The following is a 27,599-nucleotide window of genomic DNA, read 5'->3' on the forward strand; positions in this document are numbered from 1 at the left end:
CCTATTCCTTGCTTCCTTTCCCGGGCCACAGAGCTAGACTGAGTGCCCTGCAAGGCAGAAGGCAGAGACACAGGAGCACAGGCTTACGGAAACAGACACCATGGAAGGGAGCCAGATGAAATAAGAACAAAGTCGTGTTACAGGCAGAGAGAAACCGATCAGATTGAAAAGCAGTGATTCACGGAGTACAGCAACTCAGATACTCCTTGGGTTTCACTTTGAGGGCTACTGCGAGATTGGGGTCAGCAAGAGTTGGCAGCAAGATGAAGGGCAGCCGGCTCCTCCTCCCTGAGATGTGGTGGCCGCCAATCCCCTGCCTTAATCCACTTCTCCCCACCCCACCCCCACCACTCCCGCACTCTGACCAGTGTCCTGGGCCTTTAAGAGGTGGATGGGCTAGACTGAGGGGAGAGCTTACACCTCTCTCCACTCCACTCCTTCCCTCCAGCTCTGCCTCCGTGAGCCCCAGCAGCAAATGCTGTAGAAGAGGAAAGGAACCGAGCAGTGCAAGAGGAGCAAAGGAGCCAGGCTGGGCTTCCTCAGGCCATAGTGGAGTGCATCGCAGAGCTCTGGAGGCAGAGCTCAGACACGCAGGACAGCTATCCTGCCCAAGGTAAGGGCCTGGGGACTCTGACCATCTCTTCTCTAAGCTCTGTCCTGCCTGAGCCCCCAACTCTCCCCTCCAGATGCTTATCCATTCTCATTACATTGTACCCTGCTCTACTTTCTGCACGTCTGCCCCCACCCCCCCCCCCACCCCCCACCAAACAGCTCTTCTACATGGCTTAGACCTCCTAGTTCTCTCTAGCTTACCTTCTTTGACTCTTATAATTTTCCTCCTGGCTGTGCCAGTCTCCCCTTATATGTCTCCTGTCCCTTCTTAGCTACCCAGGGCCAGGAGTGCTGTCCCTAGCCACTCCTCAGATGTAAGCCCCACCCCATAAGGTAAGCTGGAGTAGCCCAGCTTTGCATAGGTTTATTAGCAGAATGTTGAGGGTTGGTCCCATGGGGGAGCACAGAAGCCCCTGAAAGTGGGGAGAACCGTTGAGGCTTTCTTGCAAAAAGCCAGGGTTTGAGTTCTGGACCTTGTTTTTTAGCCTAGTCAATGAGCCAGAGCAGTTGTGCTAGGAAGGGCAGTTGCTTCTGGTCTTGACTCTACCATTAATTCACTTTGTGACTTCAGACCACAACCTTGTGACCTGTAATAGGAAAGAGTTTAGGACTTCCCAAACGTGCCTTTGTACCAGGGGTGCTTGTTAAAAAATACATACTCGTGGTCCCATCCTTGGAAACTCTGAGTAGATTTTGAGTGGGAATCTCTGTTTTAAGACACTCTCCAGGGGATATTGATAAGCCAGGATTCTCTGAGTTAAAACCAAAAAAAAAAAAAAAACAAACGGATTGCCATCGAGTTGATTCCAACTCGTAGTGACCCTATAGGACGGAGTAGAGCTGCCCCATAGGGTTTCCAAGGAGCAACTGGTGGACTTGAACTGCGGACCTTTTGGTTAGCAGCCAGCTCTTAACCCCTGTGCCAGCAGGGCTCCTTGGAAGTGTTTTAAAAGAGCCTTCAAATGCTAACATTCTGAAGGCTATGACCTGTGGCCAGACCTATTCTGTCTTCTATATGAACCAGGTCAGGAGTAATCCTGCTCGGAAGCAAGGGAATAGACAAAATGATTCTTGTCCTTCCTGCCCCTTGGGGAGGCCTGAGACACTCTGAATCCCACTGTAATGCCATTGGTTCCACTGGCAACATGCCAAAGTCCATCTCCAGGATGACATGAAGTCACCTGGAAGTTGAGGACTGAATCTTGCTCTGGAGCCCTGGATCACTTTCCATCTTATTTTGTGTCTGTTTTCCCATCTGTGTTATAAATGCTTTCCTGCCTTGAATCCCTGAGGATTTTCATCTATATGCCTAGGAGTTAATGCTTAAGACCCAATTTCTCTTACTCTCAGTCTTCATCCTCTGTTCCTTGTCAGTGCCCCCACTCCCAAACCCTTCCTCCTTTGTCTTTTCACTGCATCTGCATCAGCTGTGACCATCCGTCCCACCCTACCTTCAGAAACCAGAGAAAACACCAAGACATACTGCACCTGACTCCCAACTTGCATTCTCTGGACAGTTTGTTTAGGCAATTTCCTAGGACACAGGGAAAATTGAGACAGAGTAGAGGGATGCACTACTGAGTGTCCAAACACAAATATCTCCTTTCTGGACCACAATCTCAAGATCCTCAAAGGGGAATGAGAATCAGAGCTATCGGGAATTAATGAAGACAACGGAGGAAAGTAACAGGAAGAGGTAGAGGGGAGAACAGATGAGGAAGAGAACAAACAGAAACTGACTTAAGTGAGCAAATAGGCAGAGAGGATTGGGAGAAAGAGAAGCGTGAACTAGGGAGAAAGGAAAAGAAAGGATCAGGCACAAGATAGAGAAAAGACAGAAAATGGGAAGAAAGAAAAGAAAGGCTCTATGAAGCGGGATAAAGAGGGAACAAAAAATGATGGCGGGGAGAGACAAAACTGTGGATGTCCCTCATTAACCCTACTCCAACCAGCTACCTAGAGAAGTTTCTTTCTAAGGGCAGGAGTCTTGGTGAGATCTATGAGCTGGTCTTGTGGAGACCTTAGTTCTAGTCCCAGCTCTTCCACTTAACTCATTAGGTGACTCAAGCAGTTCAGCTAGCCTTTCAAGTGCTCAGTTTGCTTCTCTATAAAAAGAAGTTCAGCTTTGACATTCTGTGGCTCCTTGAGTTGAAACTGGCCCTCTTACGGCCACATCTTCACAGGTTTGAAGTAGTAATTTAGCAATGGTAGCAGGATTAGAAGACAACTCCAAGACAAGCCCAGGAGTTGGAAGAGTCTGACAAAGGAGGAACAAAATCACTTTCTGCGGCTGGTTTGAGAGAAAGCAGGCTCCAAAACAGAAGTGTCTAGGCACTTGGGCTCTATTCTCAATCTACTAATGTTTCAGGACATCACTGTGATTTCCTAGAGTAAAGGAAGGGGATCCTCTCTTCTCCCAGGCCCAAGGCATACCCCATCCCAGAGCCCCTATGCCTCAAATATGAGAACTGAGGTCCGGACAGGAGGTGAGACAGGATGTTGGCAAGGGGAATTACACTTCAGCCCAGGCCAACCCTGTTTAGAGCCTGAGGACCTAAAACATTGGAGAGATCTATTATTTCCTATTTCAGTCTTCACATCAGAGCCTCTGTAAGCCTGAGTTTCCAAACTGTTATTTCCACCCAGAATAAGCAGAGATGCTTTCTATCTCCCAGGAAGCACACTGTGTCCCTTCTTCTATGCAAAGCTTTTTTCTGGTCTTGCCCAGGCACTCATTTTCAGCCTCAGCCAGCAGACTCTTTCTTCCTGGGACAGTCGTAATTCCAGTTCCTGAGAACTGCCTTGAGCTATCTTTCCCACTTAGGCCCAAGCTACTTTCCAATCTTCCACTCTCACTGTGGACACCTGCACCTGCTTTTTAGAAAGTCTTCCCTGTAGCCAGGGAAGTGGTGCTTTCACAGAGCCCCCCACATTCTTACTAAGACTAATTGCCCATGGGTAACTTTATAGACTTCCCACTAAAGAGAGGTAGGGACTAACATGCTGTGTGACCTCAAGCAAGCAAGTTACATCACCTTTCTGGACATCTGCTTTTTCATTTCTAAGATAAAAGAAATCGAACTGCATGATGTTTTAATGGAACAATTACTGAATGATCACTTTAGAGATTCTTTTGATATTTAGATATGGGTTTTTTAGATATTTATTGTGGTTGAAATTTTAATTTACTAATTAAAAAACAACATTTCTATTCAAGTGTTAGGTCCTTTGCTTATACATAATCATAGTTTTATGTTTCATGAGCTTTGTCAGTTTCATGATTTGATCAAGAATTGAGTATTTCTATATGGGCAGAGCTAGATCAAAGTGGCCGCATATCAAATCTTCTAGTTCTTTCCAAGAGAGCTTTTTGTTAGCTTCTGGGTGCCTTAGTTGTTGTTAGTTGATGTCAAGTTGGTTCCAACTCATGGTGACCCCATATGACCCCACGTGTGCAGAATAGTACTGCTCCACAGGGTTTTAAAGGCTGTGACCTTTTGGAAGCAGATTGCCAGTCCTGTCTTCCGAGGTGCTTCTGGGTGGGTTCAAACGGCCAACCTCTCAGGTAGTAGTTGAGCCCTTAACCATTTGCATCACCCAGGGACTCCCCTTAGAAGCTGTCCTAAATTGGATAGCATATGTTGTAAACGAAGCACCCTTTTTTAGTAGGTAGAGAAAACTTGAAAATACAGTTCTGAGACTTGTGTAAGTTACTTGGTCCATTAAAGTTGTGAGAATAACTGCTATGAAAAAGAATATCGAATACGCTTTACAATGTGCAAGCAGAAGACAGCTCACTTAGCTAAGTACAGCACTAAGTGTTGTTGAAGGGATGAAAGAGATGTTTTGCTCTAGCCCTTCAAGAACTGGACAATCTATGAGGGAGCAAGGAGGGGGTTCCAGACAAGGGAAACTGGGATGATTCCACCTGGAGAAAAGAAGGCTAGGATGCGAAATGCTTCCAGGTTCTGGAAGGGGACAGCCAACAAGACAGTGGATCCTAATAACGAGGCAATGAGAAGTGAGCAAAGCGTGGCGTGAGGTTGCCCAGTGGATAGAGGGGTATTGGGTAGGAAGCGGGTGTTTGGCAGAAAGCCCTGGTTAGCCTTCTGTGGAGATGGCCATGGGAAACAGCAGGGGCTCTGAGATCAGACAAACCTGGATTTAAATTCTGAGTCCACTAGGTGATTTGAGGCAAGTTTCTCAGCCTCTCTAAGCCTCAGCATCACCAAACTCAGATTAGAGGCAAAAATAGCTACAGATTATGTAGGTGAAGTGCCTGACACATAGTGGGCACTCAGGAAACACTGGTTTCCTTCTCTTTCTCCTTTGATCTGTTATTCTAAGACTACCAAGATTCACCAGAAGTCCATCGCTCCTCCTTGCTCCTTTAGGTGACTCTGGTGCCAGCTGGTGGAACAGTAGGGGATGGCGTCCCTGCTGCAAGGAGTCCGTGAGTACCCCGGGAGGGGACGAAGGCTTGGGGAGATAGCCCAAGGAGGGGGAGGAGGCTGGACTCCGTTCCAGAGCTCCTCCTAGGCCTCTCCCTCCCCGCTGGCTCCCCAGCCCCTGCTTCTCCTCACCCAGGGCTACCCGACGACCCGGACCTGCTGCTGATGCAGGCAGGTGTGCAGATGCGCAAGGTGAGGTCCAAAAACTGGAAGAAGCTACGATACTTCAGACTGCAGGATGACGGCATGACAGTCTGGCATTCCCGGCAGATCGGGTGGCGTGCCAAGCCCAGCTGTGAGTGATGTGGATAGCCGGGGGTGGGCAGGTGGTAGACTAGGACCTGAGGAGCCTAGTGGCCTGAGGGCAGGGGGAGGACCAGTATTTTACAAGAGTGTACTGTTGTGCTATCCCTACTTGTGTCTTATATCTCAACCTATAAAATGGAGATTATAACATTTGCCTCTTAAGGTTGTTATAGGAATTAATTACTTACTGCATGTAAAGGGCTTAAAGAGCCCTGGCACATAGTAAGGCTCAATAGATCGTAAGATTACATCTTGTTATCATTATTATAAAAGCATAACCTCAGGTATCTGCCAGCCTGGATTAAAACCTTTGCTTGGCCACTTTCTAGCTGAGTTATCTTGGACAAGTTACTTAACATCTCCAAGCTTCAGTTTCCTCATCTATAGAATGGGAATTAAAGAGTACTTTTATAGTTCACAGGTACTCAATGAGTCCCTAGCATGGACCCTGAGACCAAGAGGCATTTAATAAATGTTAGCCATTATGATGAGTTGTTTTAGTATCATAAATGCATCGTAACAGTGTGCATCCTATCAGCCAAGCTCTTTATACCTCTAGAAATTTGGTCACAGGACACATCTAAGACAGTCTGCTTTAAAAAAAAAAAAGACAGAATCAAGGTTCATGATCCACACCAGCCCTAGCTGAGGTAAGGAGGTGGGCGAATTTGTGTGGCTTCTTCCTAAACATTCTAGAAAGAGGAAGCCCTCAACCCCAGAACTGGAGAACTGGACTTGGCATATATTGCTTTGATGTGACTGCTTCTACCCCTCAAGTGTGTTTCCATCTGCCAGCCCTTCCAATCACCCTGCGATGCTCATAAAGACTGGCCATAGAAGGAGACCATCCCTTATTTAAGATGAGGACACTGAGAGGTTAAGTCATTTGGTCTGTGTCACACTGCCAGCTGGTGGCTGGAAGCCTGGTCTTGCCACTCCCAGCACAGTCCCCTTGCCATGCTGCCTATGAAAACAGCAATGACTCATGTGCACTCCTGAGCCCAAGAGGTCTGCATCTCCCTGTGCTTATGCCTTTTGGGTCATCCTGGCAGGGGGGAATATGCTATTCTTCTCTGTATTATTCCAATCTTAGTATATGTGCTGCTGAAACAAGCACTGTACTAATGTGTTTTAGGACCCGGCCTTCGGAGGCTGAGGTTCCTCCTCCCTCTGGCTTCACAGAGAAGAAGAAGAAGGGTCCTTGGCCCTTGGCCCCTGCAATTTGGTGGACTCCCTTCCTCAGTGCCCCCATCCACTTCTTCTCCGGCAGTCTCAATCTCTGACGTGGAGACAGTGCGTGAGGGTCACGAGTCTGAGTTGCTGCGCAGCCTGGCAGATGAGTTCCCTCTGGAGCAGGGCTTTACTGTTGTCTTCCACGGCCGCCGCTCCAACCTGGACCTGGTGGCCAACAGTGCTGAGGAGGCTCAAATCTGGATGCGGGGGCTCCAGGTGCTGGTGGATGTCGTCACCAGCATGGACCGGCAGGAGCGGCTGGACCAGTATCAGTAGTACAGAGTCAGGGTGGGGGTCAGGGTCACTAAAGGAGCCAGAGGCTGCAAGACGAGGGACAGGTGGGAGGGCTATGGAGGTCCAAAGGCCCAGATGGGGTGGGCAGGGGGAGCTCAGGCCCACGTGAGGCTGAGGATCCTGAGGGAGGGAGGGGCACTAGGGGTGGCAAAGGCACAGCCAAGAGTCCAGTCCAGGAATGAATCAGGACCCCCAGGTTTGGGGGAAAGAACAGTGGAAGGCAAAGGACCATGAGTGGAACAGAAGGTCCAAGTGGCATTGAGTAACTACCATAGGGGTGGGAAGCAACTATTAGAGGGCATGGGGTATAGACTCACTTAAAGTTTGCTGAATTGTACTCACCTTCTCCCCATTCATTCATTCATTCACCATCTATTCAGCAAAATGTGTCAAGCACTATGCTAAGCTTCAGGGGTACAAAAATTAAAGGGATTAATAATTTAGCCAGATATTGCTTCAGTCAGTAGAGGGGATGGAATTGTGAAAATAATCTAAGTACCATAGAAGTATTATGGTACTTAGATTATTTGTGGGTGTTCAAAGAAAGGAGAAATACTTAATTCTAGCATAGAGTGTCCTGAAAGCTTCAGGGAGAAAGGGGCATTTGAGCTGGGCCTTGAAAATGAGTAGAATTTGAGCATGAAGAGAGGAGGAGGGAAAGGTACTCCAGTCTGAGGGAACAGCATGAGCAAAGGGCCAGAGATAGGAAAATGAAGAGCAAGAGGGAGAGTGAGACATCAGAGAGCAGAGAGTTCCTGAGTGTGGCTAAAGTACAGGGAGGAGACAGAGATGTATTGAGAAGGCTGGGTTGAAGCCTGATCATGGAGGGGCAAAGGAGATCTTGACTTCAATGTTAAGGAACTTGGACTTCTTTCAGCAAGCAACATGGAGGTTCCTGCAGGCTCCTAAGCTTTGCAGTGACAAGATAGTTCGGTGCTCTGGGGAGATTATCCAGAAGCTGTGTAGAGAATGGATTGGCATGGGAGGAGACAAAGATGGGGGAGAGATGTTGCTGTAGAAACACACACATCTGTACACATACACACACACACATGCACACAGTGCTTTTTCCTTGACTCAGACCTGGATGGCTGAGTGACTGGTTCCAGCGTGGAGACAAAAACCAGGATGGTCGGATGACTTTCCGAGAAGTCCAGAGGTTACTGCACCTGATGAATGTGGAAATGGACCAAGAATATGCCTTCCAGCTTTTCCAAGTGAGTGTGCTTGGGGAGAATTTGCAGGAGTCAGTCAGGCCACATTCACACTTGGCCAGAAGTATTCTGACTCTTATAAGCAATGTTCGTTTGTTGAATCCCTACTATGCACCCTAGCACCATATGACAATCAATGGGGAATCAACGGAAGTGCCCTTCAGTCTTGTTGGAAAGATAAGTCCCTGGGTGGCGCAAATGGTTAAGTGCTCAACTACAAGCCAAAAGGTTGGTGGTTGGAAACCACCCAGAATCACCTCGTAAGACAGTTCTAGCGATCTGCTTCTCAAAGGTCACAGCCTTGAAAACCTTATGGAGCAGTTCTAGTCTGCACATACAAGGTCGCCATGAGTCAGAATCGACTCAACAGCAACTAACAACAACAACAATCCTATGAAAGATAAAGAATATGTTACTATGTCAGACTCAAGGACTTCTCTGTCCATGACCAAAATGTTACAGGTACATAGTAAATGGAAAACTTCAACTGGAATGTGAGTAAATAGGAGGAGGGATCTTCTGACCCTTTAGGGACATTTGGGACATTCAACTCCTTCTAGTTGAAAACTTCCTCTCATAGCAAATGGTATGGTTGAAATTTTACTTACTTTTACTTACTGAAGTAGCTTGTTCCATGAACACTAAATATGAGGAGTTCTGTGGGGGGTTTTGTGAAAACATGTTTGGAACAGTCCATTGGTAAATCTGCTCTTACAGGGCAAATCGAGGCCATCCATTATCAGGTTAAAGAGTTTGCTCATTCTCCCCTAAACCCTCTCTGGCAGGCAGCAGACAAGTCTCAGTCTGGGACTCTAGAGGGAGAAGAATTTGTAGAGTTCTATAAGGCATTGACTAAGCGGGCTGAGGTGGAGGAATTGTTTGAAAACTTTTCGGCTGATGGGCAGAAGCTGACCCTGCTGGAATTTGTGGATTTCCTCCGAGAGGAACAGAAAGAAGGAGACCAAGCTCCTGACCTTGCCCTGGAGCTCATTGACCGCCATGAGCCTTCAGATAGTGGTAAGAGGGTTAGAGATGCAGAGGCACCAGGTGTGGGAGGTAAATGAGGGCATGATTAGAAAGATCCAGAGACGAGCAACCTTCTGCCTAACTCAAGGCAGGCTGAGTGCACCACTACCCCCTGCCCCTGCTCTATCATCTCATTCAACCACTACCCCAGAAGCAGATCAGCCATTCCCTGACCAGGTAAGATGGGGCCCTCCTTTGTAATGCTAGATCTCTCAGGAGGAAGAAGATTCCATAGATCCCCTATGTTCAAGTTTCATATCCTCGCACTTTCAGAAAGTTCTTCCTGATATTAGCCAATGTCTTCAGTGGAAAGGGAAAACCCTTGGTCCTCTTGCCTTGGCCCCTTCTCCAGTACAAATTATTCCTTTCCCTCTAGTTCCCCTTCAGGGTTCCTGTTTGCTGTCCCTTTAAGTGCTGGCTCTCCCCTTTCCTGGGCTCTCTCCAGATCTCTAAGTGGTTCTTGAGTGTCTAAGCCCTGCGCCAGGGAGCTAGTGAGCCCCTGATTGGGGGATGATGGACAGATAATCATTTAACTGTTAACAAGTACAGTTAAAATATGCTTTCTTTGCCCTCAAACCTTTCTCCCCTTATCCCTTGAGTAGACTCCTAACCTCCATTCCCTTCAGAGTGTGAGGAATTTATGTTATTAATAATAAATGATTTACAAGGGACTTTCACATATCTCACTTAGTCCTCACTACAACCCTGTAAATCAACAGCAATAATGTTCATCGGGCTTTTGCTAAGCATCTCATAGTATGCTAATATCCCTATATGCCCTCTCTCTTCTCATCCTTGCAATGGCCCAATGAAAAAGGTTCTATATTTTTTATTGTGGTTAATATATATGTAACAAAACACTTGCCATTTCAACATTCTTCACATGTACAATTTAGTGACGTTAATTATGTTCATTATGTTGTGCAACCATCACCACCATTCATTTCCAAATTTTTCATCACCGTTAACAGAAGCTCAGTGTCCCCTAAGCAATAGGCTTTATTATTAAGTCATTTTTAACAAAAGAGGAAAACTGAGGCTTAGAAAGATTAAATGACTTGCTCAAAGTTAACAGCCAGAGGAGAAATCAGGCTTCAACCCCAGGTCATTGGATCCTACCTGGTGCCTCTTTTGAGAATGAAGATTAGAGATGGAATGAATGAGAGCTGAGTCTCAACTCCCAATCCCATTCATTCATTCATTTACTACTTCAGCTGATGCTTATTGAGTACCTATAAATAAGCTAGGCACCAGAGATACGGTGGTGACTAGCTCAGACAAAGATACTGCCCTCACAGAGTTTAGAGTTAAACAGAAAGTTGTGATCTCCACTGCTGAGTCCAGATTTGTGTGGGTGCTCATAGAAGAATGGGGGTTGTAAACCAATCATTTCAGAAAATTAAATGGAAGAGGAATTTCAGATGTTAAGAAATAGGATTTTCTGTTCCTGGTGCAGGAGCCAATATATAGTAGTGACATTTATTTTACAACCCCCAAAGCCCTTGGTGTTCCCTTCTCTTGCAATCAACAATCAGTTCTTCCATGAAGGAAAAGATGTCTGGCAGCAGAGTATAACATTGAGTCAGGAGACCTGGGCTCATATCCCCACTCTGCTTCTTACAAATCACCAGGGTAAGTCCACAGTTGCCAGATACTTTTAATGTGCATGATTTCATTTGCTCACCAATTATTTTACAAAAGAGGAAATTGAGTTTCAGGTTAAGTGACTTGGCCAAGTGGTCACAGAGTTTCTGTTTCACAAACTGTGAAACTCTCTTAGAACTTATGGGTCCTGATAGATTTTATTTCTTCAGGTAAAGAGACAAATGGCCAAGTCATTAAACCTCCCTGAGACTCACTTTCCTCTTTTGTAAAGCAATTGGTGAGCAAATGAAATCATGCACATTAAAAGTATCTGGCAACTGTAGACTTACCCTAGTGATTTATTACTGTCAGGATGAAACTTGCTGCCCAACTTCCCCCCATTCTTCATCATCTCCTGGTTTTGTTAAATCTCAAGCAAGGAAGCTGAGCATGACAGCCAAATTGTTCCACCTTTCAAGGGAGTATCACTTCAACAGCGTTACCCTCAGTGAGATGGCATAGCCCAGCGTGGCTCTGACATGTGGCCACTAGGGTTCAGGTCCCAACCCCTTCACTTACTAGTTATGTGAGCTTGGGCAAGTTAACTGCTGGAGGGTGGATTATGTTATACCTACCTCCTGGTGTTAGTGAGAGCATTGAGGTGCTTCATGTAAGGTGCTTGGCATAGAGCAAATGCTCAATAACTGTCATTCCTCATTGTTATTATAGGAAGCCCATGCTGGAATGGTGAGGGTTATTGGAGGAGTGATGAGGCCCTGTCCTCAAAGAGGGTGCAGCCCAAGGGATATTGGAAAAATGCCCCTCAAACTACCATATGGGAGTATTGAGGATAGGTCATAGTTGGCAGCATCTACACAGCCCAGGGGAAAAAACACAGGCACCTTGGCCATGTCATTAACAAGGCTTTGACTCTGATTCTCTCTGGGCCTCAGTTTCCCAACTATAAAATTAGTCCTTTGGAAAAGATACTGTGCTGTTCATTAGCCATGAGCCCCAACGTGGCTATACAAACTATTTAAAATCAAATAAAATTTAAAATTCAGTTCATCAGTCACCCAAGGCACATTTCAAGTACTCAACAGCCAGCCATATGTGGTGAGAGACTACCGTACTGGACAGTACAGAATAGAACATTTCCATCACTGTAAAAACTTCTATTAGGCATGCTGGTCTAGAATGATTTTGATGATTTCCTCTTGAAGCTTTAACATTCTCTGGGGGTGGGAGGGGGTGGGAGGAATGATTGAAATGGCGGACGCTAGGTGGGACAAGTCTGCGATCTAGAGACTGAGAGTGGACACCTTCTGAAAGGCAGCACCCTGGAAAGGGGTGAGTTGAAGTAGGATGGAGGAGGGGCTGTAGGTGTACTGGGAGCCCCCACTCTGAGTTTTTCACTCTAGTGTTTCCTCACCCCATACCCTAGGCAAACGGCGGCACGTGCTGAGCATGGATGGTTTTCTTAGCTACCTCTGCTCCAAGGATGGCGACATCTTCAACCCGGCCTGTCGCCCCATCTACCAGGATATGACTCAACCCCTGAGCCATTACTATATCAACTCCTCTCACAACACCTACCTAGTAGGGGACCAGCTTTGTGGCCAGAGCAGCCTCGAGGGATATATACGGTATAGTGTGGGGATGGAAGGTTCAGCTCATGAGAGGGACTACCTGTGGGAAACTCTGGGGGCAAGAAGGGGGAAAGGGGTGTCAGTGGATAACAGGGATTGAGAAGGTATTGTGGGGGCTTAGGAGATGAGGGTCCCTGGATACCTGAGAGACTTGGAGGAGGTACTTGGGACTGGAGGAGGAAGTGATAATGAAACTCTGTGGGTGAAGAGAGCTTCTCTTTCACAAGCTATAAAACTCTCTTGGAACTTGGGGGTCCTGACAGATTTATTTCTTCAGGTAAATAGAAGAAGACAGTAGAGCAAAGAAATTAAAAACGTGGGTTCCTAAGTCAGGCCATCTGAGTTCAATTCCTAGTTCCCTCAGTACTCTGGGGCTAAGTATGATAACAGCGCCTATTCTGTCTGGGTTGTTGTGATGATAAAATGAGATAATTCATGTGTCAGCACTCAATAAGTAGTATAACCCATTGCATTGAGTCAATTTTGGCTTAGGGCAACCCCATGTGTTACAGAGTCAAACTGCTCCATAGGGTTTTCTTGGCTATAATTTTAAGGGAAGCAGATGACCAGGCCTTTCTTCCCTGGTACCACTGGGTGGGTTTAAACCACCAACCTCTAGGTTAGTAATCTGAGCACAAACTGTGCCACCTAGGGCCCTGGCAATAAGTAGTAGCTGCTCTAACTGTGACTACTTATGGATTAGATTGAATAGTCACGATATCATTGCAGTGCCAGCAACTGAACTAGTAGCTTCACGGGATACAAAGATGAATGAAACATAGTTTTTGCCCTAGGGAGATCATGGTCTAGTTGAGGAAATAAAGCTTAACTCTACCTGAGTTTGAATAACCCAGGATTGAATACAGATATACAAGTGAATGCCGGAAGTATTATGAGACAACATGGGATGGGTTGTTAGGAAGGACTTTCAGTTGGGGTAGGGATGGGGGGTAATCCGTGTGAGCTGCAGCAGTGTCCCAGTGGACAGAGAAGCCTCCATGGAGAAGTAGCTTGAAGGGGTCTTGAAGGGTAAATGCTGTAAGCACCGCATTATCCAGAGCAGGGAGAGGGTCTCTAGGCGGAAGATCGTAACTTGACCCCTGCGGTTCCTGGGGGCGGGGTTCTTGCAGGGCCTTGAAGCGGGGATGCCGCTGTGTGGAGGTGGATGTCTGGGATGGACCTAATGGGGAACCCATTGTTTACCATGGACACACCCTGACCTCTCGCATCCTGTTCCAAGATGTCGTGGCCACAGTAGCTCAGTATGCCTTCCAGGTAGGAGCTCAGGATGGGAATATTGGTGAGGCAAGAGGGTTTGAGCCCAGGGAGGGCAGACGGGGTATCATATGGCACCATGTGAGGAAAAAAGATTTAATTGTGAAACACCAGGCTGATATTACGGATTATTATGAATAAGTGTTGATTTGTTACCAGTATTTGTAGTCAGAGAGGTAATTACTAGTGGTTAGTAACTACTACTTCTAACAGCAATGACCTGGAAAAGGGTGGATAAGGAAACAGTGAAAGTAGTGAGTAGGGCTGGAGGACAATAGGAATAGGAGATGAGAGCATGAGAGTGTAACATAAACACATAATCAGGGGAATGGCCTAGCCTTCCCACTTTTTCTGAGCCTGAAAACTCAAAGTCTTAGAGGAACCTGGAATAAACCTGGCCCAGGCAGGAGATTCAGGGTCTCAAGAGTGACCTTTAGATGTGGACGGTGTTCCAGGGGTGGACCCCAGGCACAAGCAAGCCCTCCTTAAGCCTTGTAATGGGATTGGAGCAGCTGAGAAATCAAGGTACTCCATACAGTAACTAAGGGGCCTAGTAGTCAGGTGACTGGAGAAGCCAAGAGGTTACGGGGCTTTAGAACTCTATATTCCCTTCTCTCTAAAAAATAAAAAAAAATAAAAAATTTTTTTTTTTTTTCTCCACTAGACATCAGACTATCCAGTTATCTTGTCCCTGGAGAACCACTGCAGCTTGGAGCAACAGGAGGTCATGGCACACCATCTGACCGAGATCCTGGGGGAGCAACTGTTGAGTACCACCTTGGATGGGCTACTGCCCATTGAGCTGCCCTCGCCAGAGGTAGGAACGCTGCTTCCCCAGCCCAGGCTCTACTGTGACTTCCACATGCTTCTCTTGCGCCTTTCTTCCCATTCTCAGACAGACCATCTTGTCCTTTAGTGTCCTTGGAGACTACTTTAACAACAACAACAACAAAAATCTAATTGAACACAGAATTCTATTTATAATTCTCTAAATTTTAAATCAATGATTTACTTTATGTATTTTTTTCCAGTGAAAATATCTTACATTTTTCCTGATAGTTGATGATTGTTGTAGAATATTGAAACAGTATAGAGAAAGGGAAATTTACCTTTCTCTAATCCCAGTCTCTCCTGTAATAATCGATGTCAACATATTTTTTAAATGTTTATATTGTACAGGAGCCCTGGTGATGCAGTGGTTAAGAGCTTGGCTGCTAACCAAAAGTTCAGCTGCTTGGAAACTCTATGGGGCAGTTCTACTCTGATCTCTAGGGTCGCTATAAGTCAGAATCGACTCGATGGCAAGAGTTTGATTTGGTGTTTTATATTGTACACGTATATGTTCATATATTCATATAAAAATCACGAATGTGATCATGTTCTATATCCTTTTTATATAATCTCACATATAAGATGTTGTGGATGTCTTTTCATACATAGTTTTTTTTCTTTTTAACAGTTCTATAGTATTCCATGGATGTTATGGACCATAATTTATTTAACCAATTCCCCATATTTAAGTTGTTTATAATTTTTCACTTGTATACACAACTTTGCCCATTTATTCTATTATACCTTTGAGGTAGATTCCTAGAAGCACAATTTCTGGGTTGAAGAGTTTGCATGCTGACAATTTTGGTTGTTATTGCCAAGGTGCCCTCTGGAAAACATACCAAATTACACTCCAGCCATCAGTATGAGAGAGTAACTGCAAGTAACTCCAAGAGTGAGATGGTTCGTAATGGCAAACATGAAAAAAATTTGGTTTTTTAAAAAGAAAAAAAGTTCATGTTTGTTTTCTTTTGAATTGTTTATAAAATCATTTACTAATTTTTATTAGGGTTTATAATTTTTACTGATATGTAATTTTTACTGATATATAGCAATTCTTTAAATGTTAAATATATTAATACTTTGAGAATTATATTTTGTAGTCTATTTTTTTCTTATAGCATCTTCTGCCTTGCAGAAATCTTTAAGCTTTATGTAGTCAAATCTATCAATTTTTCCTTTTATGTATTCTGGGTTTTCATGCCATATTTCTAAAGGCTTTTCCATCATAAGATTATTTTAAAAGATTTTCTGTTTTCTTCTAGTACATTTATGTTCTTTATTTTTTACGTGTAAATCTTGAATCTGCGAGGACTTTTATGTGTCATATGTGAATTAGGGTGTTGTGATAATTAAGGTTGTGTGTCAAATTGCCTGGGCCATGATTCTCAGTAGTTTGGCAGGTACGATATAGATTGGAAGTTATGTAATGTTGAGATCTCATGTAATGTAATCACCTCCATGATGAGATCTGCTATGAGCTACCAGTCAGTTGAAAGGAATTTTCCTTGAGGATGTGGCCTACATCCAATATATAAGTACTTTCTGGCAAAGCTTGCTGGCTTTTGTTCACTCTGAATCCTGCATCTGGCTTGTCATAATCCGACCTCTGGTTCTTGGGACTTGAGCCAGCAGCCTGCCGTCTTAGCTACTGATCGTGGGTTCGTCAACCCCTGCAGCTATGTGAGTCAGGAGATCCTCCAGCCTGACACCTGACCCAGGGACTTGGAACTTTCCAGCCTCTACAACCATGTGAGCCATTTCCTTGATGTAAATCTCTCTCTCTTTCTGTATATACGTATATACACATGCTTCCCTGGCTTTGCTTCTCTAGAGAACCCAGCCTGGCGGATTCGAACTGCCAACCCTTTGGTTAGCAGCTGTAGCACTTAACCTCTACACCACCAGGGTTTCCAGAGAACCCAGCCTAAGACTTTTAGTACTGAGAGTGGTTCTAGAGAAACAAAATTGTAAGGATGAGTTTTCTAAAGTAGTTCTCAAGTCTGGTTAGTCTTAAAGATGTTGATGACTCTACTTCCAGTAGTAAAGAGGTGCTGCTAATCCATGGCATGAGGCAGTGATAAAAATACACAAAATGTCACCACCAACAGATCAAATATTGGTGAGAGGTGAGGCTTGGGTGATTGTATGTTTGATACCTTTCTACAATTTTGTCATAATAAGAGGTAAAAGAAAGCTGGTTGATTGGTCCTACTTTCGCTAAACAAAGTGGTGAAAGAAAGAGATGAGCTCAGGGATTCAGAGTCAAAGCTCGAGCCCCATATAAGCGACCTCAAAGTTTCCACTCGCACCTTGAAAGAAAGCTTTATTTTTTGTAGTAACAGAGCTGATATTGCTGAAAACCAAACCCAGAGTCTTATTGTAAAAGTGGCTGAATTACAACGCCAACTCAACTTTCAACTTTGAGTGCTGTCTGAAGTTAAAGTGAGGGCATTGACTGGGAAGAAACGATCCCGAAATTTGGGATGGGGACATATGGGCAGATAATCAGGAAGCTGGGGACACTGAGCCCCTAAATTCCACTGAATTACTTCTGCCAACAGAACCAGCCCTGTTACCCCCATCTGAAGAGATTACTCCATGTTTGTCTGCTAAACCACTATCCCCATTAAAACCATTATCCTTTCCACCCCCATCTGATGAGATCAACTGAGCTGTGCCTGAAGAATCCTTGTCTGAGGTTTCACCTTGGATGCCACCTGGGGCATTATCTGGGGCATCACCTAAGGCAGATGCCCTATGAGACATTGATGAATGTTCCCAAGACCCACCCTCACCACCCATTTTTGTTTCTAGACTTATAACTAAACTTAAATCCCAGTGAGCCCTGAGAGGTGGTGTGCACGGTATGACTCAGGAGGAGGTACACTACACTCCAAAAGAACTGCTTGATTTTTCTGATATATACAAACAAAAACCTGGGGTATATGTGTAGGAATGGCTATTAAAAGTATGGGACAATGGTGAAAGGAATTTAAAGTTGGATCAGTCTGAGTTTATTGATATGGGCCCACAAAGCACAGATTCTTCATTCAGTGTTTCAGCTAGACAGGTCAGAAAAGGATCTAATAGTTTATTTAGTTGGTTCACTGAACTATGGATTAAGTGGTGGCTTACACTAAATCAAGTTGAAATGACAAGCCTGCAGTGGTATATTGTAGAAGAAGGTATCCAAAGGCTTAGGGAAATTGGCATATTAAATGGATTTATCAGGTTGGAGGACAGACCCACCAAGGGAGTGCCCAGAGGACACACCTTTTACCACACGCCAGTGAGAAACAAATTTTGTGAAGGGAACTCCGGCATCTTTGAAGACTGCTGTGATTGCGATTTTATGTAAGTCAGATTTGACAGTGGGAACTGCCCTCACTGAATTAAAACACCTAACTACAATGGGGCTGTTTGGACCCCATGGTGGTAGGGGCCAAGTGGCAGCACTTAATTAACAAAGACAAGGTGGGCGTGGTTACAGTAACAGCCGGCAGAGTCAAAGCAGTAATCAGAATAGTCTGACTCGTATGGACTTATGGCATTGGCTACTTAGTCGTGATGTCACTAGAGTGAAATAGATGGGAAATCTACTAAATATTTACTTGATCTATACAAGCAGAAGAATTCTAGGTCAACTGAATGACAGTCTAACTTGAATCGCCAGGATAGTCATTGTCCTTCAATCAGTTCCCAGGCTTGCGCCAGTTTACAGACCCACAACACCTTGAATGAAGGGGAAGCCAGGTCCCCTTGAGGAAGAATCCCATTGCACTGCCAAAAATTTATACTGCTGATTTTTCTCCCAGCCTTCCCCAAAGGGATCTATGGCCTTTTACGAGAGTGACTGTTCATTGGGAAAAGAAAATAATCAGACTTTGGGGGGATTACTTGACGCTGGCTCTGAACTAACACTAATTTCAGGAGATCCAAAATGTCATTTTGACCCACCAGTCAGAGTGGGTGCGTATGGAGCTGAAGTTATTAATGGAGTCTTCTTAGCTCAGGTTCATTCACAGTGGGTCCAGTCAGTCCCTGAACTCATCCTGTAGTGATTTCCCCAGTTCCAGAATGCATAATTGGAATAGACATACTCAGCAACTGGCAGAACCCCTTCATTGGATCCTTGGCAGGTGCAGTAAGGACTATTATGGTAGGAAAAGCCAAGTGGAAGCTGTTAGAACTGCCCCTACCTAGGAAAATAGTACACTGAAAGCAATACCACATTCCTGGAGGGACTGCAGAGATTACTGCCACCATCAAGGACTTGAAGGATGCAGGGGTGGTGATTCCCACCACATCCCCATTCAACTTGCTTATTTGACCTGTGCAGAAAACAGATGGATCTTGGAGAATGACAATGAATTATCATAAACTTAACCAGGTAGTGACTCCAAATGCAGCTGCTGTTCCAGATGTTTCATTGCTTGAGAAAATTAATGTATATCCTGGTATCTGGCATGCAACTATTGAGCTGGCCAAAGCCTTTTTCTCAGTTCTGGTTTTGAAGAAACACCAGAGGCAGTTTTCCTTCAGCTGGCAAGGCCAGCAATACACCTTTACTGTCCTACCTCAGAGGTACATCAACTCTCCAGCCGTAAATCATAATTTAGTCCACAGGGACCTTCAATGCCTTTCCTTTCCACAAGACGTCACAGTGGTCCATTACATTGATGACATTATACTGATTGAACTTAGTAAGTAGGAAGTGTCAACAATTCTGGACTTAATGGTAAAACATTTGTGTGCTGTGTGCTAGAAGGTGGGAAATTAGTCTGACAAAAATTCAGGTGCCTTCCACCTCTGTGAAATTTCTAGGGGTTCGGTGGTGTGGGGCATGTTGAGATATTCCTTCTAAAGTGAGGGATAATTTATTTCATCTGGCCTCTCTCACAACTAAAAAGAAGGCACAACACATGGTGGTCCTCTTTGGATTTTGGAGGTAACATATTCCTCATTTGTGTGTAGGAAATGTTATGGATTGAATTGTGTCATCCAAAAATGTGTGTCAACTTGGCTAGACTATGATTCCTAGGATTCTGTGGTTGTCCTCCATTTTGTGATCTGATGTGATTATCATATGTTTTGTAACTTCTAACCTCTATGATGTTAATGAGGCAGGATTAGAGGCAGTTATTTTAATACATCAGGACACATTCTACAAGATTGGGTTGTATTTTGAGTCAATCTCTTTTGAGATATAAAAGAGAGAAGTGAGCAGAGAGGAGAGAGACCTCTTTACCACCAAGAAAGAAGAACCAGGAGTGGAATGTGTCCTTTGGACCCAGGGTCCTTGTGCTGAGAAGCTCCTAGACCCAGGAGAAGATTGATGGCAAGACACATGAAGATCTCTAAGGAACACCCAGCCCACAGTTTTTAAAAGGAGATAATGACCTTTCCCCAGAGCCAACAGAGAGAGGGAGCCTTCCCCTAGAGCTGGCCCCTTGAATTTGGACTTCTAGCCCCCTTAACTATGAGAGAATAAATTTCTGTTTGTTAAATCCATCCTCTTGTGGTATTTCTGTTATAGTGACTCAAAAAGCTGCTAGTTTTGAGTGGGGCCCAGAACAAGAGAAGGCTCTGCAACAGGTTCAGGTTGCTGTGCTAGCCGTTTCTGCCACTTGATCCATATGATCCGATGGTGTTTGAAGTGGCAGTGGTAGATATAGATGCTAGTGGGAGTCTTTGGCAGGCCCCTATTGGTGAATCACAGTGTAGACTCTCAGGATTTTGGGGTAAAGCCCTGCCATCTTCTGCAGATAACTATGCTCGTCTTGAGAAACAGCTTTTGGCTTGTTACTGGGCCTGAGTAGAGACTGAATGCTTAACCACGTGGCCTGAGCTGCCCTTCATAAACTGGGTGTTGTCTGACACACAGAGCCATAATGTCCGACATGCACGGCAGGACTCCGTCATTAAATGGAAGTGGTATATACAAGATTGGACCCAAGCAGGACCTGAAGGCACGAGCAAATTGCATGAGGAAGTGGCCCAAATGCCTGTGGTCTACACTCCTGTCACGTTACCTTCCGTCTCCCAGTCTGCACCTATGGCCTCATGGGGAGTTCTTTAATATCAGTTGGCTGAGGAAGAGAAAACTCGTGTTTGGTTTATAGATAGTTCTGTGCCATATACAGACACCCCTTGGAAGTGGACAGTGGCAGCACTGTAGTCCATTTCTGGGACCTCCATGAAGGACAATGGTGAAGGAAAATCCTTCTAGTGGGCAGAACTTAGAGCAGTGCCCCTGGTTGTTCACTTTGCTTGGAAGGAGAAATGGCCAGGTGGTGCAACTGTATATTGATTTATGGACTGTGGCCAATGGTTTGGCTGGATGGTCAGGGACTTGGAAGGAACATGACTGGAAAATTGGAGACAAGGAGGTATGGGGAAGAGATATGTGGATATACATCTCTGAGTGGGCCAAAGAAGTGAAGATATTTGTGTCTTTTGTGAATGCTCACCGAAGGATGACCTTGACAGAGGAGGATTTTAACAACCAAGTAGATAGGATGACATGTTCTGTGGAAACCAGTTATCCTTTTTCCCCAGCCACTGCCATCATTACCCAGTGCACTCACAAATAAAGTGGCCATGGTGGCAGGGATGGCGGTTATGCATGGGCTCTGCAACACGGTCTTCCACTCATCAAGGTCAGCTTGACTACAACCACTGCTGAGTGCCCAATCTAACAGCAGCAGAGACCAACACTAAGTCCCGCATATGGCACCATCCCTCGAGGTGGCAGGCTGATTAGACTGGATCGCTTTCATCATGGAAAATGCAACGTTTTGTTCTCACTGGAATAGACACTTACTCTGGATACAGATTTGCTTTCCTTGTACACAATGCTTCTACCAAAACTACCATTTCTGGACTTACAAAATGCCTTATCCACCATCATGGTATCCCACTCAGCATCACACTGGATTAAGGGACTCACTTCACAGCAAATGAAGTGTAGCAATGGGCCCATACTCATGGAATTCACTGGTTGTACCATGTTCCCCATCACCCTGAAGCAACTAGCTTGATGTAATGATGGAATGGCCTTCTAATGACACAATTATGGTGCCAGCTAGGTGGCAATACATTGCAGGGTTGGGGCAATGCTTTCCAGGAGGCTGTATATGCTCTAAGCCAGCATCCAGTATATGATACTGTTTCTCCCAAAGCCAGGAATCAGAAGTCCAGGAATTAAGGGGTGGGAATGGGAGTGGTACAACTCACTATCACCCCTAGTGACCCACTTGCAAAATATTTGCTTCCTGTACCCACAACCTATGCTCTGTGGTCTAGAGATCTTAGTTCCAAAGGAAGGAATGCTCCCACCAGGACACAAAACATTGATCCCATTGAACTGAAAGAATGCCACCCAACCACTTTGAGCTCCCCATGCCTCTGGGTCATCAGGCAAAGGATGGATTAACTGTATTGGCTGGTATGATTGGTTCTGGTTACCAAGGGAAAAATTGAATTGCTGTTAGATAATGGAGGTAAGGAAAAGTGTCTGAAATACACAGGATCACTTAGGATGTCTCTTAGTACTATCATGCCCTGTGGTTAAAGTCAATGGAAAAATACAGCAACCCAATTCTGACATGATTACTGATAGTGCAGATCATTCAGGAAGGAAGGTTGGGGTCACCTCACCAGGCAAGAACCACAGCTAGCTGAGGCATTTGCTGAGGGCAAAGGGAATATGGAATGAGTGGTAGAAGCTATTTCTAAATACCAGCTACAACCATATGACCAGTTGCAGGAAAGAGGACTGTAATTGTTATTATTTCTTCCTTTTATGTGTGCATCAAATATTTTTGTTTTCTTCACTTATAAGATGTAAACAGGGCTAGTGTGTTTTCAGTTGTACATGTGTTAGTTGCATCATGTTAGGCACAATTATGACTTTATAATTGTCTTTATTTAGAGATTATGTATGGTTTAAGGAGTCATGTATAGGTGCCAAGTTGACAAAGTATGGACTGTGATGATTAAGTTTAGGTGTCAACTTTGCTGGGCCATGATTCTCAGTAGTTTGACAGTTATATAATGATGTAATGATTAGATCTGATGTAATCACCTCCATGATGAGATCTGCTATGAGATGCCAATCAGTTGAAAGGGATTTTCCTTGGGGGTGTGGCCTGCATCCAACACATATGGACTTTCTGGCAAAACTCGCTGGCTTTTGTTCACTCTGGATCCTGCATGCTTCTTGTCATCATCTGGCCTCTGGTTCTTGGAACTTTAGCCAGCTGCCTGCCATCTTACCTCCTGATCCTGGATTCATCAGCCTTTACAGTCCATGACCCAGCAATCTGCTCTCTGACCGGCTGATCTTGGGTTCTTCAGCCCCTGCAGCTATGTGAGTCAGGAGAAGCCTCCAGCCTGACACCTGACCCATGGACTTGGGACTTTCCAGCCTCTACAACCGTGTGAGCCATTTCCTTGACATAAATCTCTCTCTCTGTGAGGTATTTATATATATACACCTCACTGCTTTTGCTCCTCTAGAGAACCCAGTCTAAGATAGGAGTCTTTATTTTTCCATATGGATAGAAATGTTCAAGTTTGCAACAATAGGGGAATCCCTACTGTATGTATCAAGCAGCCAATTTTCTTGTGGAAACTTCTGACCATCAATTACTTCCTCAGTCTTTGAGGTGGTTCTGTGACAGCAGTGGGATCAGCATGATCCCCAGGGGGGTCCCAGAGCAGACAGGTAGACAGACCCCTTCATTTTTCCACCTAGGAGCTTCGAAGAAAGATCCTGCTGAAGGGAAAGAAGTCAAGGACACTTGAAGAGGATCTTGAGGAAGAGGAGGAGGAACCAGAGCAGGAGCTGGAGCTAGAGGCCCAGTCCGAGCTTGAGCCTGAGCCCCAGGAGTTGAGCCCTCGGAGTAAGGACAAAAAGGAGAAGGTGAGCCAGGAGTGGTCTTTGTCTACTCTGGCATTTGAGCACCACAGCCTGAGGGCGCATATATGAAAAGAGACTACAGCCAGGCAGGGTAATTGTCCAGGGAGCAAAATGCCCTCTCCTTCCAATGAAAGAAGCATAAGAATGCATGCATGGCAACACTATATATTATACACTGTCATATGCAGATATATTGCAGTGGCTTCCCATCTTCCTTAGGCCATGAAATCTTTATTTTAGATGAAATTTATATGGAAGCTTAGTATACAAAATAGATCAATGCAGAGGCATCCTAGCCGGCCCTCTCCTGGGTCCCCCAGGTGACTCCTGAGACATCTTTGTACTTCTCAGTCTCCTTAAGGGCCAGTTTGAAAACCACTGATAAGTGGTGTGTGTATGTATGTACAACATATTGCTTGGGTAAGTAGGTGCTAGTGGAGTGATTCCTGTGGCCTCAACTAAAGTGAGCTTAGTTAGAGGAAGTTTCATGGGAAGTGTGAGTTTAAGAAAAGACCAGAAATAGCCAAAGGGGAGCAGGAAGGAGAGACAAGCTTTGAGTAGGCGGGAAATGAAGGCTCTGAGAAGGCTGTGTAGAGTGGGCCATCTTGTGGGGAAGAGAAGCAGAGGAGGAAGGGGTACCATTGGTGGATCCTCCAAGATCGGGTTTGAAGTCTGCGTTTCTCTCTCTTGTGTGCTTGCTTGGCTCAGCCAACGGACTTTTAGCTTATCCTGTTCTCTCTGTGGCCGTGGTGTCTAACCTGCTGTCATGTCCAGGAATGGAAATGGGAATTCAGGAGACGAATTCAAAGATATTACTCTGGGACCCTCACATCCTTCCTCTTAATTTGTTTTAAAAGAAGGATGATGACTCCTCTCTGTTTAAAATAATAATAAATTAAAAACCTGTTATCCAGGATCTAACACTGAGCAGACCCTCCAAGCCCAGAGGCTGAAACTGATCCTGTTAGCATAGGCAGACAATTTATTCCCATTCCCACCCCTAGGTTGTGACGTGTGCACTGTTTTGTCAGCCTACTTGTTGTAAGACTACAGCCCAGGCTCCTATCTCCAAGCCTGGGTCCCTTCTCTTGCCCAAGCAGGTGAGGTAAGAGAAAGAATGCAGTGGGGAGGCAGTGGGCAGAGGCTTAGGGTGGATGGGGAAGTTTGAGTCTTAGTCATGACCTTCTTCCCTCAAATTGCTGAGGGTTCCTCTTCCTCTCCACTTTCTCCTTTTCCAGAAATCTAAGCCTATGTTGTGTCCGTCCCTCTCTGCCTTGGTTGTCTACTTGAAAAATGTCCCATTCCGCAACTTCACTCATTCGAGGGAGCACTACCGCTTCTATGAGATATCATCCTTCTCTGAAAATAAGGCCAAGAGCCTCGTCAAGGAAGCTGGTCAGGATCAAAAGATAGGGGGTAGAAAGGGAACTGGAATGGGGTCAGCGCTGACTTAGGGCATGCAAGTGAATCCAAAAAGAAAGGGGACAAAGGGCTAAGGAGTGATGAGGTTGCTAGGAAGCTCCCCAGGGCAGGCAGTGGGAGGGCTATGAGTAGTGGGCTCAGGGCTCTAGGGGGAATAAAGCCTAGATGGAACAGAGTAGAAGCACCTTGAAGCTCTCTGGAGCCAGCCTCAGGAGATGGTGGGGAGAGAAGTGGGTGGGCAGGGTCCGTGGGGCCCGAGGAAGTTGGCCTCACTTCCACCTGTCTCTCCACATCCCATTTACAGGTAATGAGTTTGTGCGACACAACACCTGGCAGCTAAGCCGAGTGTATCCCAGTGGCTTGAGGACAGACTCTTCCAACTACAACCCCCAGGAACTCTGGAATGCAGGCTGCCAGATGGGTGAGGGGGCAAGCAGGGACTGGGAGGAGGAAACAGAGGAGCAGCAGATGGGAAGTAAGCGCCCTGCTGGCAGTTGGGCCAGGGAATTCTCCAAGACAAGTGCTAGGTTGAAAAAGATGCTATCTATGAAGATGTTCCCAGCAGGCACTCTTCCAGCCAATACTTGTGTTCTTAACTTCTCGAAAGAGGTGCTGGGAGGCTCCCCAAATGAATCCTTCCTCTTTTTTCCTGGGGCCCTCAGTGGCTATGAATGTGCAGACTGCAGGGCTGGAGATGGACATCTGCGATGGGCTCTTCCGCCAGAATGGTGGCTGTGGCTACGTGCTGAAGCCAGACTTCCTGTGTGACACCCAGAGTTCCTTCCACCCTGAGAGGCCCACCAGTCCTTTCAAGGCCCAAACCCTCTTAATCCAGGTATAATGGAAAGAGAAACTGGGTTAGCAGTGGCGGACAAAGTTGCTAGGCCTGACAGGAGTGTAATGGCTGAACAGTTTTTCGTGAGAGGCAGGATAGCATGATTGTTAAGAGCATGAACTTTAGAACCAGACTACCTAGGTCCAAACCAACTTCCTAGTTGTGTAATGTTGGGCAAGTTACTTAACCTCTCCATACCGCAGTCTTCTCACCTGCAAACTGAGGGTAATAATACTACCTACCTCACAGGGTTGCTATGAGGATTACTTAGTTAATATACATAAAATACATACAATGTGTGGTACACATTAAATGCTGTAAAAGGGGTTGCTATCACTAACATTTCAAATTTTCAAACCTTGTTACTACTTGGATGCATTTTAAATTGCAGATAGACTACTAAAAGAAATATATATATATATATACATATATATATGTATATGTCATGGAGGAATAGCCTTGCAAACCCAAAGCTATAGCACAAGGTCTTGTGTATCTTCCCTTTCCCTACCCCTGGGGTGTAAGAGCTGGAGCAGGGGCTGGGCTGAGCAGGAACTAGTGAGGTTCCAGAGCCCTGGTTGCAGGTGATCAGTGGTCAGCAACTGCCCAAACTGGACAACACCAAAGAAGGATCTATTGTGGATCCACTGGTGAAAGTGGAGATCATTGGCGTTCGCCCAGACACAACCCGACAGGAGACCAGCTATGTGGAGAACAACGGTGAGAGGCTTGGCAATACTGGGGGAGGAAGTGGGAGCATGACCATTGTTTTCCTTCCATCCTGCCCTCCATTAAATATAGTCCATGTCACCACCTCTCCATGGGAGACAGTGTGGAGCGGTAGAAAGAATACGAGCTTGGATATCTTGGGTCTGAATATTGGCCCCTCACTTAAAAGCTCCAGTGACCTCGGCAAATTGCTTAACCAGTCTGAGCTTCTGTCTCCTCCTGTAAGATGCTGATTGCTATAAAGATAAAATGAGAGAACCAAGGAAAGTAACTCAGTATAGTGCCTGGCATAAAGAAGAAAGCTAATAATGTCTCTCCCTTCTTTCCCTTCTACTCACCACCTCAGGTTTTAATCCATACTGGGGGCAGACATTATGCTTCCGGGTCCTGGTGCCTGAACTCGCCCTGGTGCGTTTTGTGGTAGAGGATTATGACTGGAAATCCCGAAATGACTTGATTGGTCAGTACACCCTGCCTTGGACCTGCATGCAACAAGGTGAGCCAGCTTTCTGAGCCCTGGTCAATAACCCCAACTCTGGCCACCTTCCTAACGCTGCTTTCCTGCCCCCTTCCAGGCTACCGCCACATACACCTGCTCTCCAGGGATGGTACCAGCCTCCACCCAGCTTCCATCTTTGTGCACATCTGCATCCAGGAAGAGCTAGAGGAGGCTGAAGCCTGAAGTGGGCACTTCATGTGGAGGGTGTGCACTGGCTTTAGATGGCGAGGAAAACGTGGAAGGATGTGCCAGAGATCAAACAGAGGTGGTGAAAACCAAGCTTTGGATTGTGCATCATTCTAGTTACGAAATTACTTCCCCCAAGCAAATCTAGGGCTTGCTTTTACATCTTTCTCTTTCCTTTTCACAGTCCATTGGCATCTTTCCTGCCCTTTTTCTTTCTCTATACTGGAGTTCTCTCCTTCCTGTTGCTGTAGCTCAAACCCTTACCTGGATCTAGGACTAATCTTTCCCATGAACCCTGGCTCAAAAGTAGACTGCAACTAGAAATCCACAGAGGGGCCTGGGGCTGAGAAACCGAAAGAGGTATTATCCCTTTCACCTCTAACTTCCTCAAGCCCAGAGCCAAGGGAAGAATGAATCAAGGCTCAAGGCTCCCCAAGCAAAGGTTGGGGAAGAAGAGCTGACCACACTACACCAAGAACTCTCGAGAACACTGCGCAGCCCTCAGAGTCCCCACTGGACTGTTCCTC

General features: G+C 45.5%; 2 protein-coding genes and 1 pseudogene across 2 annotated transcripts in view; 2 read left to right on the plus strand and 1 right to left on the minus strand.

The window, feature by feature from the left end:
• CNOT9 (CCR4-NOT transcription complex subunit 9) overlaps positions 1 to 586 on the plus strand; it is a 32,858-nt gene extending 32,272 nt beyond the window's left edge. Inside the window, exon 9 of the mRNA XM_049888173.1 lies at positions 449 to 586. Within this exon, the coding sequence (XP_049744130.1) occupies positions 449 to 484 (36 nt within the window). The 3' untranslated portion in view covers positions 485 to 586. The remainder of the gene's footprint in view (positions 1 to 448) is intronic.
• PLCD4 (phospholipase C delta 4) lies at positions 528 to 27,069 on the plus strand. The gene is made up of 16 exons (XM_049888176.1): positions 528 to 613; positions 5,007 to 5,065; positions 5,200 to 5,358; positions 6,640 to 6,868; positions 7,978 to 8,113; positions 8,896 to 9,127; positions 12,165 to 12,366; positions 13,500 to 13,644; positions 14,309 to 14,461; positions 23,237 to 23,404; positions 24,640 to 24,796; positions 25,128 to 25,244; positions 25,486 to 25,658; positions 26,243 to 26,378; positions 26,734 to 26,883; positions 26,963 to 27,069. The coding sequence occupies exons 2-16, from the start codon at positions 5,041 to 5,043 to the stop codon at positions 27,067 to 27,069; spliced, it is 2,289 nt and encodes a 762-aa protein (XP_049744133.1). The 5' UTR covers positions 528 to 613; positions 5,007 to 5,040.
• LOC126078637 (uncharacterized) lies at positions 6,374 to 6,486 on the minus strand (annotated as a pseudogene).
• Positions 27,070 to 27,599: the final 530 nt, after the last annotated feature.

Source organism: Elephas maximus, chromosome 6 (genome assembly GCF_024166365.1).
Source record: "Elephas maximus indicus isolate mEleMax1 chromosome 6, mEleMax1 primary haplotype, whole genome shotgun sequence".
Lineage (NCBI taxonomy): Eukaryota > Metazoa > Chordata > Mammalia > Proboscidea > Elephantidae > Elephas > Elephas maximus.